Source organism: Crotalus tigris, unplaced genomic scaffold (assembly GCF_016545835.1).
Source record: "Crotalus tigris isolate CLP2741 ecotype Arizona unplaced genomic scaffold, ASM1654583v1 scf7180000024450.1299024, whole genome shotgun sequence".
NCBI lineage: Eukaryota > Metazoa > Chordata > Lepidosauria > Squamata > Viperidae > Crotalus > Crotalus tigris.
In genome coordinates, this window is record NW_024100619.1 from 1,269,715 (window position 1) to 1,287,500 (window position 17,786).

Sequence of the window (17,786 nt, forward strand, 5' to 3'; positions counted from 1 at the left end):
TGGAGTGCGCCAGTCGAGGGGTTGGCAGGCTGTGGCTGCTGACGGACACTGTCAGCCCCCATGTGCGGGGGGCTGATGGTGTCAGGCAGCAGCCGCCGTGGCCCCTGCCTTACCTTGCTCTGCGGCAATAGCACCCCTGCCTTTCCTTACCCCGCAGGATGAGCCTCCTGCCCGTCGCCCCACCTGCCAGAGACCCCCTGGATCTCCTGAAACCCTGCCTGGCCCCCACAGGCGCCCCTCCCCAAGAGCAACATTGAGGTGACCACGCCCATCCAGTCTGCCACGACCACCACAGCCGTGCCCACTCAGTAGGCCACACCTACCTGGCACCGGGCAATAAATAAGAGAGTTTTGGGTTGCAGTTTGGGCACTCAGTCTCTAAAACAGCGGTTCTCAACCTGTGGGTCGCAACCCCATTTGGGATCGAATGACCATTTCACAGGGGTTGCCAAACAACGCAATCCGCCATTTTTCCCGCCATTTTTTCCCCTTTTCCTTAGCTGTGCTACTCCCTCTTATTCTATTGGCTTTCGAAAGCCAATAGAATAGACTCTCTTGAACAGAGTCTAATTCTATTGGCTTTCAAAAGCCAATAGGAATTGTCCAGGGCTATCTCTGCCCTGCTGAGCCTGCCAAAAGCCCCAGTCTGCAAACGGTGCTGCAAAGGGAACAGTCTGCAGAGCTTCCCTCCCTGTTGAGCAACTAAAAAGTAAGTAAAAGAGGGCCAGGGGTGGGAGGCCGGTGGGTGCAGGGAGGGTTGCTGGCGCGCGTGGGGCCCGGCAGGTGCCTTACCTGCCTTCGGCTGGGCCAGCTGGTGGCCCAGCCGGTGGTCACCCTGCGCCGCCGCTGCCGTGGCCGCCCGGGAGCGTCCGGGTCTGCCTGCTGCCGCCCCTTGCCGGTTATGCCTCAGCTGGCGCAGGGGGTGGCACCACACATGTGCACCGCGCATGCGTGCTGCGTGCTTATGACCGGGGTTGCCGGTATAAAAAGGTTGAGAACCACTGCTCTATGATCTAGGTCATAATCTATTTCTGATACCCCAAAATAACTATTTTCTGACTAGTGGAATAGATTGTTTTCACTGTTGTCTTCAAAAACTTGATGTATGTTTTAATATCTACAATATGCCATCACTGTCATCTGCCCAAACCTGGCCCTATTGCTATTCTATGTTAAATGTTCACCAGAATTTAAAAGCTAGAGTCAGGCTTTCAACTCTATTTTCTGTAAGGAATAGCCACCTTAGAAAATATTGCATCACAACATGCAGTTCAATTTTATATGGAACTTTTAATCTTGGCACATACATTTTAAAGTGCAGTCTTCCATTACATAATCCTGTAGTTATGGAATAGCTTGAAGACAGATGAATCATCTAACTTCTTTAAACTTAGCTATTAAAAGCCTCCTATTTTTAAACTGATCAAGAACATTCATTGGCAATACAATCTATTTTTGTTTTGTGTGAACAGAAGAAGCTTTCCAAAAGCTCTTGACTCTTATATCTTAATATAACATCAATGCAAAAATAGCTGAATTTTATCTTCATTTGGAAAAAAATGGAATTTGAATTGATTTAAATTGCATTAGGAAGACAAGGATTTCTGCCAAACTTCTCCTTGTGGAAAAAGGTATTTCTTTACAGAATCTTCTTTCATTTCAGAGGAATACCCAGCCTCCTAAAAGAAAGATTTCATATTTATATAAAAATAGATATCCTACAGCTAAGTGGTCCATATGGTTAGTTTAATTTGGTACATATTTTAATAATATGAACTAAATAAATGCGTTGTTGATTAAGATTTGGCAACAATTCTTGTAAGCAATAAAGAAGGGAATATTTAGTATAGTGAGGGGAAAAAGTAATTGATCCCCTGCTGATTTTGTACATTTGTCTATAATTTTAATTATATTTTAACAGTGAGAGTTAGAATAACAACAAAAAAATCCCAAAAATGCATTTCAAAAAATTGAAATGATAAATTGATTTACATTTGACCCCTTCACAAAAAAAATATGACTTAGTACTTGTTGGTAATCACAGAGATCAGACATTTTTTTGTAGTTGGCCACCAGGTTTGCACACATCTCAGGAGGGATTTTGTCCCACTCCTCTTTGCAGATCCTCTCCAAGTCATTGGCAGCTCGAACCTTCAGCTCTCTCCACAGATTTTCTATGGGATTAAAGTCTGGAGACTGGCTAGGCACTTCTAGGACCTTAATGTGCTTCTTGACCCACTCCTTTGTTTCCTTGGCCATGTGTTTTGGGTCATTGCCATGTTGGAATACCCATCTACGACCCATTTTCAATGCCCTGGCTGAGGGAAGGAGATTGTCACCCAAGATTTGATGGTATATGGCCCCATCCATTGTCCTTTTGATGCGGTGAAGTCCTTTTCCACCTCCATGTTTGATGGTGGGGAATGGTGTTCTTAGAGTCCTAGGCAGCATTCCTCCTCCTCCAATCATGGCAAGTTGAGTTGATGCCAAAGAGCTTGATTTTGGTCTCATCTGACCACAATACTTTCACCCAGTTCTCTTCAGAATCATTCAGGTGTTCATTGGCAAACTTCAGACGGGCCTGTTCTTGAGCAGGGGGACCTTGTGAGTGCTGCAGGATTTCAGTCCTTCACAGCATAGTGTGTTACCAATTGTTTTCTTGATGACTATAATCCCAACTACCTTGAGATCATTGACAAGAGCCTCCTGTGTAGATTTGGGCTGATTCCTCACTGTTCTCATGATCACTGAAACTCAACAAGGTGAGATCTTGCATGGAGCCCCAGACCAAGGAAGATTGACAGTTATTTTGTGTTTCTTCCATTTGCGAATAATCGCACCAACTGTTGTTACCTCACCAAGCTGCTTGGCAATAGTCTTGTAGCCCAATACAGCCTTGTGTAGGTCTACAATCTTGTCCCTGACATCCCTGGACAGCTCTTTGGTCTTGGCCATGGTGGAGACTTTGGAATCTGATTGATTGCTTCTGTGGACAGGTGTCTTTTATACAAGTAACAAACTGAGATTAGGAGCACTCCCTTTAAGGAAATGCTCCTAATCTCAGTTTGTTACCTGTATAAAATCATGCTGATTGATAGGGGATCAATTACTTATTTCACTCATTAAAATGCCAATCAATTTATCACTTTTTTGAAATGCATTTTTCTGGATTTTATTGTTGTTATTCTATCTCTCACTGTTAAAATAAACCTACCATTAAAATTATAGACTGATTATTTCTTTGTCAGTGGGCAAACATACACAATCAGCATGGGGTCAAATACTTTTTCCCCTCACTGTATCTATATTTGTATTTTTGCTTCAAAATCAAGCACGGAAATGCTCTTTTCTTAAAAAATCATTGCCCCACATTAGGCTAGGCTAAGAGTGAGTGAGTAGCTGAAATCACCACTGTATTTGGTGGTGAGATGGAGGCTTCAACTTCACACTTGCGTCAAGGTACTTAAATATTTCAGTAACTAATCTATAAATTTAGATTTGTATTTATGTAAATATCATAAATGCACAAAGCCCATTTGAACATCCTTTACGAAAAAGCCTGACACAAAAATTGATAGTGTCAAACATTGTGAAATAGCAGAATTGGAATGCTAAGAAATCTTTAATCTGAATTTTGTTGCCTTTAGCTTTCCATGGTAAAACCTCTGAAAATATTTTGAATATTGAACGCAAGCAGTACCTGGGGTGGCATATAAGATGCATTTGAGATTACTACAGGATACTTGAAGTGTTCGTGCAAGTGATCTACATATTCGCACATCCTAAAAACAAACAGATGAAATACCATATTTACAATTCAAACTATCTTGCACTTATTAAGGGTTTCTATTCCACCTATAAAAATATACAGGTTGCTTATAACTGGAAATAGATGTTTGGTTAAAGGCTCTTTTGGTTGCAAGTTGTTCCAGTCGTGGAGGCACCTCCATGACCGGATCCAATTTTACGACTTTGTGACAAAAAATGAAGTTAAGCAAAGCAATCATTAAGTGAACACTGTGATCATAAGTGCAAACTCATTCTTCCCTTCTTCACAAATTGCGATCATATGACCATGGAACGCTGCAACCAGTCATACAGAAGAATAAAGCACCTGTTCTGGCCCATTGTAATTTCAAATGGTTGTTTAAGCAACCGGTTGTAAGTTGAGGACTACCTATAGATACCAGTCAGATGAACGATGAAACTTGTCAAGGTTAGTTAGAGTCAGTTCTGTTTCCATTTTAAAGACATTTTCAAAGTTATACAAAGAAAGGTCTTTATTCTCATTAGTCTTCTCTAATCCGAGATTAATTTTTGTTTCATAGCTACACACAAGTACTGCTTCAAGTGTTCCAAAATACAAACAAAATCTCTTACCTATTTTCAAGGTTACCAGACACTGAAATGTAGTCAAATATTATCAAGTGCTGGACCAACTCACAAAGTCCGACTCCTCCTGCATGAGGACATACTGGAACTGGGGGGGGGGGGAAGCGATGTAAATTTAGTGGTATTTTTTCCACCTCAAAAATTCCTTCCTAGACTTGATAATCCTTTCCAACTGGCCCTCCATAAATGGGAATGCAATTTTCATTTGTTATCTGTGCCTACACTATCTAGATTGGAATTGAAGATCAGCATCTGGAAAAACACATGCTGTTCATTACTGTTATAGAAACAGGTAATTTGTTTTGATACATATTTCACGCCTCTGAGCCTGCTTTTAAGCCAGGCTTCTAGGTGAAGCCAAACCCTCAAAATAACTATCTATCTCAGCTGCAAAGAATTATAAAATATAAGGCTTTATGTGTGTCACTCTATTTTTAACATTTCTGTTCTCTCTGTTTTCGGTGTTACTGCAGCATTTCCAGGAGTCTTACTTTGAAATTTCTTGGCCATCAGCAATACAGACAAGTTTTCATTGACACTTCCAAGCCTACAACTGTCCAGCTGGAGGTAGCTCAGGGCCTGAGCCTGCAGGAACTGTTTGAACATCACTCTGTTATGGCACTGCAGATAATGAAAACAAACATTCTCTAACTCAAAATATTGCATGATTAGAAAAAACTTATAAAAATGTCTGGAAAATCCAAGTAATTTAAAGCATTTTATTCTAGATATTTTTTCCCTTTATACTCCAAAAACCTACAACCACTGCATATCTCCCCAACATCTGGAATCTAAATGGGATGGAAAGTTATAATGTACTATTCCATAAAACCAGTTAGTTATATAATAGCATGGAGATATACTGGTGTAAAAAGAGAAATTCTAAGCTATAATTAACCCTATTTTAAGCACATGAAAATTAACATGTTTATAGCCTATGGACTTTTTCTTAAACTTATAAACAGTGTAAAGAAAACTGTATGTATGGGTATAATGATAATAAGCAACTTACATAGCAAGATGTAAATTGACATGGTGCGTTGGAATACAGGTAGTCCTTGACTTATGGCTGGCTGCTTAGCAACCATTTAAAGTTACAATAGACTCCTCCCAAGGTACTTACAACCCAGTTTAAAAGTTCCAGCCACCACTGGCTATTCCACCCCCTACGTGACCACATTTTGGGCACATGGCAACCATCCAACATTTATGGCTATTTGCAATATCCCACAGTTATATGACTGTGAGGTACAACATTTTTACTGAAAATCGGCATTTATTTCTGGTTTGTGGCAATAAGTATGCTTAATGACTGTAGGGTTTGCTTAATGACCACCACAAAATGTTCATAAAATTGGGTTGATCACATGAATGACTTGCTTTATAAAGCATTACAACTTGAATCTGTAATGGGCAAGTTCCATTATGGTCGTAAATCAAGGACTACCTGTATCTGCAAGAAATGCCATTTGTCTGCAAGGAAGAACAGACAGAGTAATAGAAATAAGAAGCTAAAATGTTCTCTGACATTAGAATTCAAACAGACAAGCATCTACCACACAATACCCAAGACTTAACAATTGTTGATAAGATAGACAAAAAAAGTCTGGTTAGTGGATGCTGCAGTGCCTGGAGACAGTAGCACAGAGGAGAAAGATCTGGAGGAAATACCAAAATACAAAGATCTGCAAATAGAAGCAGAACAATTGTGGAAAAAGAAAGTAAAGACAGTACCAACAGTAATAGGTGCCTTAGGTGCAATCCCAAAACACTACTTGACCACTACTGGCATTGACAAAATCACCATCAGTCAATTGAAAAAGGCAGCTTTACTTGCAACAGCCTACATCCTGCAGCAATACCTTTAATACCATCAAAAAACATCTGCCTATATCAGGTGCTTAAGGAAGACTCAACAGCTGAATAAAAATGCAAAATCTAATCTAAACATCTAGTTGACTATTATATCGACCATAATTTTCAAATAAATATTTGACTAAATATGAATCCTAAGATAAACTAAAATAGCTTATTGAAGGAGAATTTTATTGCTGCTTCCTCTTGTTCTACATTTTACATTGCAGGATGTACCCAGAAGGTAGACGGAAGAAGGTTTAAGTCATGAATTTAATACAATTCTGAGTACATACCTACTCAAAAGCAGCATGGAGTCCAGCCAGGCTTACTCCTGTGTAAATAGATTAAATACTGATGCCATCACATACATACACTGTGTGGTCATGTATGAAAATGTATGTCATAAAATAATGCATTATCATGATGGCAAAAGTAGTGTCTCCTGCTAGAGCTTTATTTTCAGTGACTATATAGATACTTCTGTCCTTTATTGGTCACAAAATTTGTTACAAAATTTGTAATTTGCTACTGTTGTCTTCTGCATTCTTTCTAACTCTCAATCTTGTCTATAATCGTAAAATTTCCAAGCCAAGAACTAGACTCCCAATTTAGTCTGTAATCCTAAAATTTCCCATCTAGACTCCTCACAGCATTTGAGATCAGCCAAGTTTGGTGAAGTGCTGCCCCCTACTGTAGTCAATTGTCATTGTGCAACCTTACATTATTCCTGTACTAGTCTTACACGAGATGTTGTTGAAATTGAGTTAGTGTGGGAACTGATGGCATATAAAGCTACATAAATTAGCTGGGTCTGGAATGGGATTCTTTGAAATCATGGGGATCAACTCTTTCTCTCAATGAAACATTTAAGCCATCCCCATCTGTCAGACTTCTTGTGGCAGATCTAACCAGTCAATGATGGATATGGATCAAATATATGATAGTAATCTCATTTCTGAAAAACCTATCCACATTTTAAGGTTAAATTAACTGAATGAGTGTGCATGAGTCCATACTTATCTGTTTCCTTAAGATATAATGGCACCAAGTAATAGAAATCATCTGATTTTAACTATCAGAACAAAATTTCCCAAATAGAATTCAAGAGAAATGTAGGTAAAGAAAACTATGGTGAGGTATCATAAAATTATCTCGGCAACATTCAAAATATACAATTAAGCATTAGTAAATAAACTTACTTGTTCTCCTGTTGCAACTCCAATCCCTAATGGTGCTAATGCCTAAAAAAAAAATGTAATATACCATAGGTTTTTAAGCGTGTCCAAACATACTTACAACAAATAAACAAAATGCAGTTTCTGCAGTTTGTCCATATTATACAATTAGAAGAAACTTGAAAACATCAGTAGCACTGTTAGTATTTTTTGCTTTGAAATTAATCAATTAGTTAATTACCAAGAGTTACATATAAGAAAGCAAGTGACCATAAAGAATGCGCTTAATAAATGGTACAGTTATGTACATTAAATCAGCATGAAATCAATAGATCTTATCCAGTACTGCATTTCTACTATGGTGCACATATAAGGCCCCTGATACTCTAATGAAGTTTGACTATATCTTTTGTATATAATTGGGACATTAGGCACGAATATATTAAAAATACATGATTCAAAGATAGTGCTGATTAATCAGCTCACACACAAAAATGCATTTCAGTCTTTTACTGTATTATAATCCAAAAATATGAAAGTCATTTAAATTTAATGGAATATATGTTGAGTATGTGAAAGGATCTCTTACCAGGCGTATGTTAATAACTTTTGCTAGAATCCTGAAGTTCCAGTGTAACTCTCCAGCCAATAAATCAACATGGCTTTCTGGTGGATAGCAACTCTATTAATTGAAACAATGTCTCTTACCTTAGCAATTGTTGCATGTCCAAGAATATCATCAGGAGAAGTTGGTTCCTCAATCCATAGCGGTTTGAATTCAGCTAGTTTAGTGACCCAGTCTATGGCTTCTTCCACCTCCCATCTTTGGTTGGCATCCAACAACTATGAATAAATACAGTCTAAATTCAGTATGATGCTGTAGATTGTTCCTATAATTATATTAAAACAGATGTAAAGTGACATAGGCTTAAGACAAGCCTACTGCTAAGATGGTCAATGCCCTAAATGACATACAGTATCTGCTGGCTAATATTACTGAAAATTTATCTTGAAAAATGGTACTGTTATTTTTATTTCATTTTTTTTAAAAAAACAAAAAACATTTAGCAAGCATGTCGAGACGAAAATCAAATTCTTCTGTAGGAATAATTCAGGGCACTGATAAGAAGACTTGACTAATCTGTTTCTATAAGTTTTTCTCTATTTTTCAAATTCTAAAATATAACTTATTTGGTATCATACAAATGTACATACATACCAGTATATTTTCAGCACCAATCATTTCTCTAACAAGTTTGCATCTCCGAATGTCATCCTGGAGATCTTTTCCAACTTTCACCTTGTACCTAGACACACATTTGCAATCAAATATGAACTATTCCTCAATAACTGCCAAATTTATGACAATTTTATTGTAGAAAATTTTTTTCTTGTATTATTCCATATTATTAATATTATCAGAAAAAAAATGATGGGAAAGTTATATTGAAATTGGGCTCAAGTAAGAGGAGGCTTCCTAAAATTCAACGAATTTGACATTACATCAGGATTAGTTTATTTTAAACTTGGGCATTTTAAACTTCTGCAAATCATTTCCCAATCTATCCAGGCAATGCAAATTATGCCTACTAAACTTATTCTCCACAGGTTAATTCCTGATGACTACGTGGCTATTGGCAACACCATAGAAGTATTTACTTTTTTAGAAGTTTATTTTCTTTAACTTCTCTACACCGTACAGCAGTGTTTCTGAGCTTTAAGTCAAGGTTCAAGTTCTATTGTTTTCTCTGCCTGCCTATGCAATGCAGTGAGTTAGATCAGTGTTTCTCAACTTCAGCACTAGCTTGCGAATTCTGGGAATAAAAAGTCCACACATCTTAAAGTTGCTGAAGTTGAGAAACACTGATCTAATCTGAAGAGAATAGTGTATCTGCTGCCAAAAAGGGGAATGGAATAAAAAGGTATTGCTTGTGATACACCATTTTCAAAAAGCAGAGTTTCTGCAGTTCGTTGTAAAAGTATTCCTGCATTGTTGTATATCTTATAAATTCAGAAAGTGAGTTAGTTCAGTATAGTGTAGCGTTTAAGGTGTTGGACCGACAATGATAAGACCCAGGATCAGCCAGCTGCAGGAAGGAGGTCACTGAGTGACTTTGCCCAGCATATCTCTCAACATCTACTATTGTGCTTAGAAGCATGCACAAGAAAAACATTACTGTACCTGGTCCATCCATCTTTCAGAGCTTCAGTGCATAGCTGCCAAGCAAATTACATCAGTCAGACCTCTAGAAAGTATAAACTAATATATATACTGTATATGTATGTATATATGTATGTATATTCTATATTTAGGTTTTTTAAAAAGCTGTATAGTTTCTGCAGAAGAATATTTCATAAGTGAACCATGTGTTAATGCTTCCTTTAATATTGGCTTTTAAGATTCATTGGTCTCTTGGCCTTTTCTAACCAGCTACTTTCCAGTAGCATCTACCCCAGCCAGAAGACTAATGACTGGGATGACAGGTCTCTGCTCAGACAAGTCATCTGAAGGACAATCAGTAGAGAAGTCTTGATAAGAGTTCTTGCTTAAAAAACAAGAGGTGTGAGTGGAAGCAACAGCTACATCCCAAGAGTAGGGAAGGGTAAGTCACCCCTGTTGCAAGTAGAAACAGGGTGTATACATAAAACCGTAAAAGGAATGTGATTTATTTCAAAAACTCTGCCTATCATAAACAAGGTAGTCAAATGGGACAAATAAACAGGATTAATTAAGCTTCTCTTGGTAAATGCTAGAACTGAAAGTGGCTAAGGCAGGATTCGGCAATGTAGATTTCTGATAACTAACCTTACTACAATAGCTAATTAAGCTGCTTTGAAAGAATTTTAGTCATTCCTATGTGTCAAAGCAAATCCCATTAACAGAGCTAGTTTCAGCTTATGACTATTTATTTAACAACGATCCAGAATTATGAGGGTCTTGGAAAGTGTAAAGCAGTTCTGGCCATTACAAAACATTGCACCACCACTCCTGCAGTCACATGATTGCAATCTGGGTGCTTGTCAATGTATTTGCACTTACAACCCGTTGCCAAGCACCCATGACTGCCATTTGCAATCTTTTTTGCAAGCTTCCCCAGAAAATCAATGTGAAGCTGGCAGAGAAGGTTGCAAATTGCTGCTGCTTGCCAAAGGGACTCCCTCTTTTCTCTGCGGACTGGCTGAGATGACTGCCAATGGAAGCTGAACTCCTCTGGTGGGGTGCAGAAATGGAGCTCAGATACTTAAGACTCGAAGAGCTAAAAATCAAAACAGAGGGTGGAGAGGCAGCATGGTAAGGTAAGGAATGCAAGGTGTTTCAGGCAGGTTCAGAGAGCCTGGGAGGGCTAGTGAAGGTTGCACGCGAATCTCTCTTCAATCAGGGGCTGAAAATGCTGCTTGGATTTCTGCAGGGGATTTTCAGCTCCTGAGTGGAGCCTCCCAGCCTCTTTCCCAATTTCTCTGCATGCCTTACCTGGGATTGCATCTGCTTAATGACCAGCAACATTGCTTAACCACAACTGGGATTGCTGGGATTATGGTTGATTAATGCAGTCACATGACATCTTAACAATGGAAATTCTGGTCCCAACTATAGTTGTAAGTTGAGGATTACCTGTAGCGAGATCAAATTCTACTTTTTTTTCTTTTTCCCTGTGCAGTGCAGTAGATTATAGGATTCTCTCTTTTAGTGAGAGAATCAATTGCCACACAGGGTAACAGACTAGTCTGATTTCAGGCTATTTGCTTCTTACTTTGCCAGAACTAATTCATGTAATCTCTTTCTTAGGTGAACATTCTGCTCCAAAGATGTCATGCCATGCACAACAGTAGGTAAACCATCTCAAACACATCCATACCAAAGGGTACATGTAACCATTTAGAATAGGGCTTGCTTTCAAAACTTCCCCTGCAAAATGCTAATTCAGTTATTTTTTTTTGTGCATATTCGTGCATCTCAAAGCTGAAATGAGAATAAGGTGAAAAAAACAAACCTGCTTTAGGCAGTGATCTGGATAACCTAGCCAGGCACAAGATGTGGTATAAGCTGGGTAGCCATATTTTAACATTTGTTCTTCTACAAATATATAAAATGATGCAAGCAGTTAAATGTGATTTCCTTGCAATAGATTTCATACCCTGGAAAACCCTTATTCCCCACAATGTGACATGGGAATAATTCTGAATAAAACAAACCTTTGATTTTCACAAAAAAAAGTAGGGCTGCAAAAAAAGTATCATTGCTTTCCCTGCAGGTGGATGTTATTTTTTAACATTCTAAGACCATCATAAGATACATAATAATCCATTAATTAATTATTAATTTGACAAGGAAATAAATACTTTGTTGCTTACCCCGTTCTTTTTTTCCTGCCAAACCACTTTGAAGAATTGCTAGTGAAATGAAAAGATAAAGTGTAAATCAGAGCCAAAACAGATCATTAATTTTGTTTTGTTTTTAAATATGATCTATTAGAGAAAAAAACTATACAGATCATTTTGCACATGGATAGACTTGCACAGTGAAAAAGCCTGTGAAATTCCTGAAGCACTAAGAAAGGCTATCATTTCCAGGTTGCAAATATCCAAATGACTGCTAGATGGCAGCGAGTAGTTACAAAAACAATTATCTTCTATTACCATCTGATAGTTATTTGAAGGTTGACATTCTATGTACAGCAGGCATAGCAATCAACTTAAGAGTACTTAGCCTATGAAACAGAGTTCCCATGCAAAAAGTCATCAGTTTTAAGTCCACTAAAGCAGGAGTCCCCAACCTATGGGCTACGGCCCACAACCGGTCCATGTTCTATTTGCAACCAGACTGCGTGAGTGGCTGGCTACTATACGCACGTACATGTGCGCACACAGCCACACTCGTGTGAGAGCTTGGGGCCTCACTTACATGAGTATTACAGGTGCTCTCAGCCTCAATTGCCCAATGGGTGCTTAGGCCTGCGCATGCACACATTCCTGCCCCTCCGACAAAACCAACCTCTCTTTCTCCCTTCCTCCCCAGGCCAGCAATTCAGAAAGGTTGGGGAATTCTACACCAAAGCATTATTTTTGAACTTCATCCCTTCACTTGCAATACATAAATAATACAGAAAACCATTCTACAAGGGCTATGAAGGTTTCTGAGTTACTATATCATTATTGATTGGGATACTTTAGGTTTTGTTAGTTTGGTACACAAACAGACCCCAAAGTGTAAAGACAGCAAGTATCATCTATCAAAAGGTATAACTGAACTGGAATATTTAAGGAGACCAAAGGGGAATATGATAAAATATATAGAGTAAAAACTGCATATTTCATTAATCAATTTAAAAGTTCAAAAATATCAGCGGAGTAAGATAAAACATATTAAATTTTGAGCCTATTAAAAAGCAACTTACAAAAAGCTTCTTCTTCTGTTAGTGAATCAATAATGTATCTGAAATCTATGCAAGATAACAATTGCATGGGGTCCTATAAAGAAAAGAGATAGAGAAACCATGCTACAATTAACTAGCGAAATGACACAAGAATATATTCAGTCCAACTTCATTTACTCTATTACAGCAGAGAGATACAGTTGTTACATTATGTTGTAAGATTTTATACGACTTCAACTTCCAATAGAGGGTCTGAAGCCCATAGAATAAAATCTTTCTATCCATAGCTGAAAAATCCCAGGCATGACTTCAGGCATGTGCCTCCCAACTATAAAACACAACAGATGAGGGCTCAAAAAATTTGGAGAGCAAAATGGATATTGCCAAAGATTTCAGGTGGCATGGGTATGCTTAGGAGGGCACTTACATTTTCAGCCTGCCTTATCTGCATCTCCTAGTAAAATACATGGGAAAACTCCATTGGAAAAAACAACCCCTTGGGGTAGGGTTAGGTCTCCATGAATTTGGACACAAAAATGGACATGACCAATAAATTTTGGGGTGCTTGGGTATGCTTACTTTTTGAGCCTGCCTTAACTACATTTCCTGGTAAATTCATAGGAAAATCCCATTGTGAAAAACCCACCTAGGGTTAGGGTTAGGTCTACATAAATTTGGACAGCAAAATGGACATCATCAAAGAATTGGGGGCACAGTGCTATGCTTAAGAGGGCACTGACATTTCCATGTAGTCTTATCTATGTTTCCTGGGATGAGACATGGGAAAATTCCAATGGGGAAAAATGCACTTAGGGTTAGGTCTCCATGAATTTGGACATCACCAATGTATTCAGGATGCTGGGGTACGTTTGGAGGCCACTGACTTTTAAATATTACCTTATCTACCTTACCTGGTAAAATACATAAGAAAATCCCATTGTGAAAACCCACTGAGGGTTCCATGAATTTGGAAAGCAAAATGGATATCACCATTGAATCCGAGGGACAGGGTTATGGTTAGGAGGGCACGGACATTTCCATCCTAACGTATCTGAATTTTCTGGTAAAATAAATGGGAAAATCCAATTCGGAGAAAAACCCACTTAGGGTTAGGGTGAGGTCTTCATGAAATGAGACAACAAAATGGATATTGCCAATGAATTAGAGGCGTAGGGGTACATTTAGGAGGGTTCTGACATTTCCAAGCTACCTCTGAAATATTAGGGTTAGGTCTCCATTAATTTGGAAAGCAAAATGGACATGGCCAATGAATTCAGGGCACAGGGGTATGCTTAGGAGGGCACAGATTTTTAAGGCTGCCTTATCTACATTTCCTGAGATTTTCCCATCTTTTTCATCAAGAAATGTAGATAAGGCAGCCCGAAAAAGTCAGGTGATGTCATTTTTGCTTTCCGAATTCATACAAACCTAACCCTAACCCTAAGTGGGTTTTTCCCTAATGGGATTTTCCCACGCCTCTTCCCAGGAAACCTAGATAAGGCATTCTGGAAAAGTCATTACCCTCAGCATATTCCTCCACTCCAAATTCACGGGTGACCTCCATTTTGTTGTTGGAATTCATGGAGACCTAACTCTAAACGAAATTAGGTTTTTCTCCAGTTGGATTTTTTCATGTATTTTACCATGAAATATAGATAAGGTACAGAGAAAAAGTCAGTGCCCTCCTAAGCATACCCCTGTGCCCCAAATTCATTGGCGATGTCCATTATGCAGTGTGAATTCATGGACACCTAACCCTAAACCTAACTGGGTTTTTCCCGAATGGGATTTTCCCATATATTTTACCAGGAAAAGTAGATAAGGCAGGCAGAAAAAGTCAGTGCCCTCCTAAGCATACCCTGTGTCCCGAGTTAATTGGCGATGTCCATTTTCCAGTCCAAATTCATGGAGACCTAACCCTAATCCTATGTGACTTTTTCCCCAATGGGATTTTTCCATATATTTTACCAGGAAAAGAAAAAAACGCAAGCATAAAAGGTCAGTGCCCTCCCAAGCATACCCCTGCGCCCCGAGTTCATTGGCAATGTCCATTTTCAAGTCCGAATTCACAGAGACCTAACCATAACCCTAAGTGGGTTTTTCCCCAAGGGGATTTTCCCATGTATTTTACAAGAAATTATAGATAACGCAGGGAGAAAAAGTCAGTGCCCTCCTAAGCATACCCCTGCGCCCCGAGTTAATTGGCAATGTCATTTTGCAGTCCGAATTCACAGACACCTAACCCTAACCCTAAGTGGTTTTTCCCAAAGGGAATTTTCTCAGGTATTTCTCCAGGAAATATAGATAACGCACCGAGAAAAAGTCAGTGCCCTCATAAACACACCCCTGCGCCCCGAGTTAATTGGCAATGTCCATTTCACGGTCCAAATTCATATAGACCTAACCCTAACCCTAAATGGGATTTTCCCCAATGGGATTTTCCCACTTATTTTACAAGGAAATGTAGATAACGCAGGGACAAAAAGTAAGTAAACTCCTAAGAATACCACTGTGCCCCGAGTTAATTGGTGATGTCCATTTCACGGTCCGAATTTATGGAGACCTAACCGTAACCCTAAGTGGGATTTTCCCCAGTGGGATTTTCAAATGTATTTTATCAGAAAATATAGATAACGCAGCGAGAAAAGGTCAGTGCCCTCCTAAGCACACCCCTGCACCCTGAATTAATTGGTGATGTCCATTATGCAGTGTGAATTCATGGAGACATAACCCTAACCCTAAATGGGATTTTCCCAAATGGGACTTTCCCACTTATTTTACAAGGAAATGTAGATAACGCAGGGAGAAAAAGTAAGTACCCTCCTAAGCATACCCCTGCGCCCCGGGTTCATTGGCGATGTCCATTTTGCAGTCCGAATTCACGGAGACCTAACCCTAACCCTAAGTGGGTTTTTCCCCAATGGGATTTTCCAACGTATTTTACCAGAAAATATAGATAACGCAGGGAGAAAAGGTCAGTGCCTCCTAAGCATACCCCTGCATTCCAATTCATTGGCGATGTCCAATATGCAGTCTGAATTCATGGAGACCTAATCCTAACCCTATGCGGGATTTTCCCCAAGGGGATTTTCCCACGTATTTTACAAGAAAATATAGATAACGCAGGGAGAAAAAGGCTGTACCCTCCTAAGCATACCCCTACGCCCCGGATTCATTGGTGATGTCCATTTTGCAGTCCGAACTCACGGAGACCTAACCCTAACTCTAAGTGGATTTTTCCCCAATGGGATTTTCCAATGTATTTTACCCAAAAATATAGATAACGCAGGGAGAAAAAGTAAGTGCCCTCATAAGCACACCCCTGCGTCCCGAGTTAATTGGCGATGTCCATTTCACGGTCCAAATTAATGGAGAGCTAACCCTAACCCTAAACGGGATTTTCCCCAATGGGATTTTCCCACGTATTTTACAAGGAAATATAGATAACATAGGGAGAAAACGTCAGTACCCTCCTAAGCATACCCATGCGCCCCAAATTCATTGGTGATGTCCATTATGAAGTCTGAATTCATGGAGACCGAACCCTAACCCTAAGTGGGTTTTTCCCCAAGGGGATTTTCCCATGTATTTTACAAGGAAATACAGATAACGCGGGGAGAAAAAGTCAGTGCGCTCCTAAGCATACCACTGCGGCCCGAGATAATTGGCGATGTCCATTTCACAGTCCAAATTCATGGAGACCTAACCCTAAATCTGATTTTCCCCAAAGGGATTTTCCCACATATTTTACAAGGAAATATAGATAAAATAGGGAGAAAACGTCAGTACCCTCCTAAGCATACCCATGCGCCCCAAATTCATTGTTGATGTCCATTATGTAGTCTGAATTCATGCAGACCTAACCCTAAGTGGTTTTTTCCCCAATGGGATTTTCCAATGTATTTTACCAGAAAATATACATAACGCAGGGAGAAAAGGTCAGTGCCCTCCTAAGCATACCCCTGCACCCCGAATTCATTGGCGATTTCCATTATGCACTCTGAATTCATGCAGACCTAACCCTAACCCTATGTGGGTTTTTCCCCAATGGGATTTTCCAATGTATGTTACCAGAAAATATAGATAACGCAGGGAGAAAAGGTCTGTGCCCTCCTAAGCACATCCATGCGCCCCGAATTCATTGGCGATGTCCATTATGCAGTCTGAATTCAAGGAGACCTAACCCTAACCCTAAGTGGTTTTTCCCCAAGGGGATTTTCCCATGTATTTTACAAGGAAATATAGATAACGCGGGGAGAAAAGGTCAGTGCCCTCCTAACCATACCCCCGCGCCCCGAATTCATTGGTGATGTCCATTATGCAGTCTGAATTCATGGAGACCTAACCCTAACCCTATGTGGGTTTTTCCCCAAGGGGATTTTCCCACGTATTTTACACGGAAATATAGATAACGCAAGGATAAAAGGTCAGAGCCCTCCTAACCATACCCCTGCGCCCAGAATTCATTGGCGATGTCCATTATGGAGTCTGAATTCATGCAGACGTAACCCTAACCCTATTTCGGTTTTTCCCCAAGGGGATTTTTCCACGTATTTTACAAGGAAATATAGATAACGCAGGCAGAAAAAGTCTGTACCCTCCTAAGTATACCCCTACGCCCCGGGTTCACTGATGATGTCCATTTTGCTGTCCGAATTCACGGAGACCTAACCTTCACCCTAAGTGGATTTTTCCCCAATGGGATTTTCCAATGTATTTTACCAGAAAATATAGATAACGCAGGAAGAAAAGGTCAGTGCCCTCCTAAGCATACCCATGTGCCCCAAATTCATTGGTGATGTCCATTATGCAGTCTGAATTCATGGAGACCTAACCCTAACCCTAAGTGGGTTTTTCCAAAAGGGATTTTCCCATGTATTTTACAAGGCAATATAGATAACGCAGGGAGAAAAGGTCAATGCCCTCCTAAGCATACCCCTACGCCCCGGGTTCATTGGTGATGTCCATTTTGCAGTCCGAATTCACG

At 39.6% G+C, this 17,786-nt stretch overlaps 1 protein-coding gene across 1 annotated transcript; it reads right to left on the reverse strand.

The window, feature by feature from the left end:
- Positions 1-1,270: 1,270 nt before the first annotated feature.
- On the reverse strand, positions 1,271-12,893 carry LOC120303036 (mitochondrial enolase superfamily member 1-like). The gene is made up of 11 exons (XM_039332158.1): positions 12,821-12,893; positions 11,778-11,816; positions 11,417-11,499; positions 9,607-9,641; positions 8,644-8,731; positions 8,133-8,267; positions 7,449-7,490; positions 4,884-5,013; positions 4,381-4,480; positions 3,701-3,782; positions 1,271-1,679 (listed from the first exon to the last, which is right to left on the reverse strand). The coding sequence occupies exons 1-11, from the start codon at positions 12,885-12,887 to the stop codon at positions 1,587-1,589; spliced, it is 894 nt and encodes a 297-aa protein (XP_039188092.1). The 5' UTR covers positions 12,888-12,893; the 3' UTR covers positions 1,271-1,586.
- Positions 12,894-17,786: the final 4,893 nt, after the last annotated feature.

What these genes read in the sequence shown, in the direction of transcription:
- LOC120303036 (XM_039332158.1), bottom strand. Translation starts at nt 12,887, where the DNA reads ATGCAATTGTTATCTTGCATAGATTTCAGATACATTATTGATTCACTA. An exon ending in AACAGAAGAAGAAGCTTTTT is followed by an intron (nt 11,817 to 12,820) that starts GTAAGTTGCTTT and finishes TCATTTCACTAG; the next exon opens with CAATTCTTCAAAGTGGTTTG. An exon ending in CTGAAAGATGGATGGACCAG is followed by an intron (nt 8,732 to 9,606) that starts GTACAGTAATGT and finishes ATGTGTGTCTAG; the next exon opens with GTACAAGGTGAAAGTTGGAA.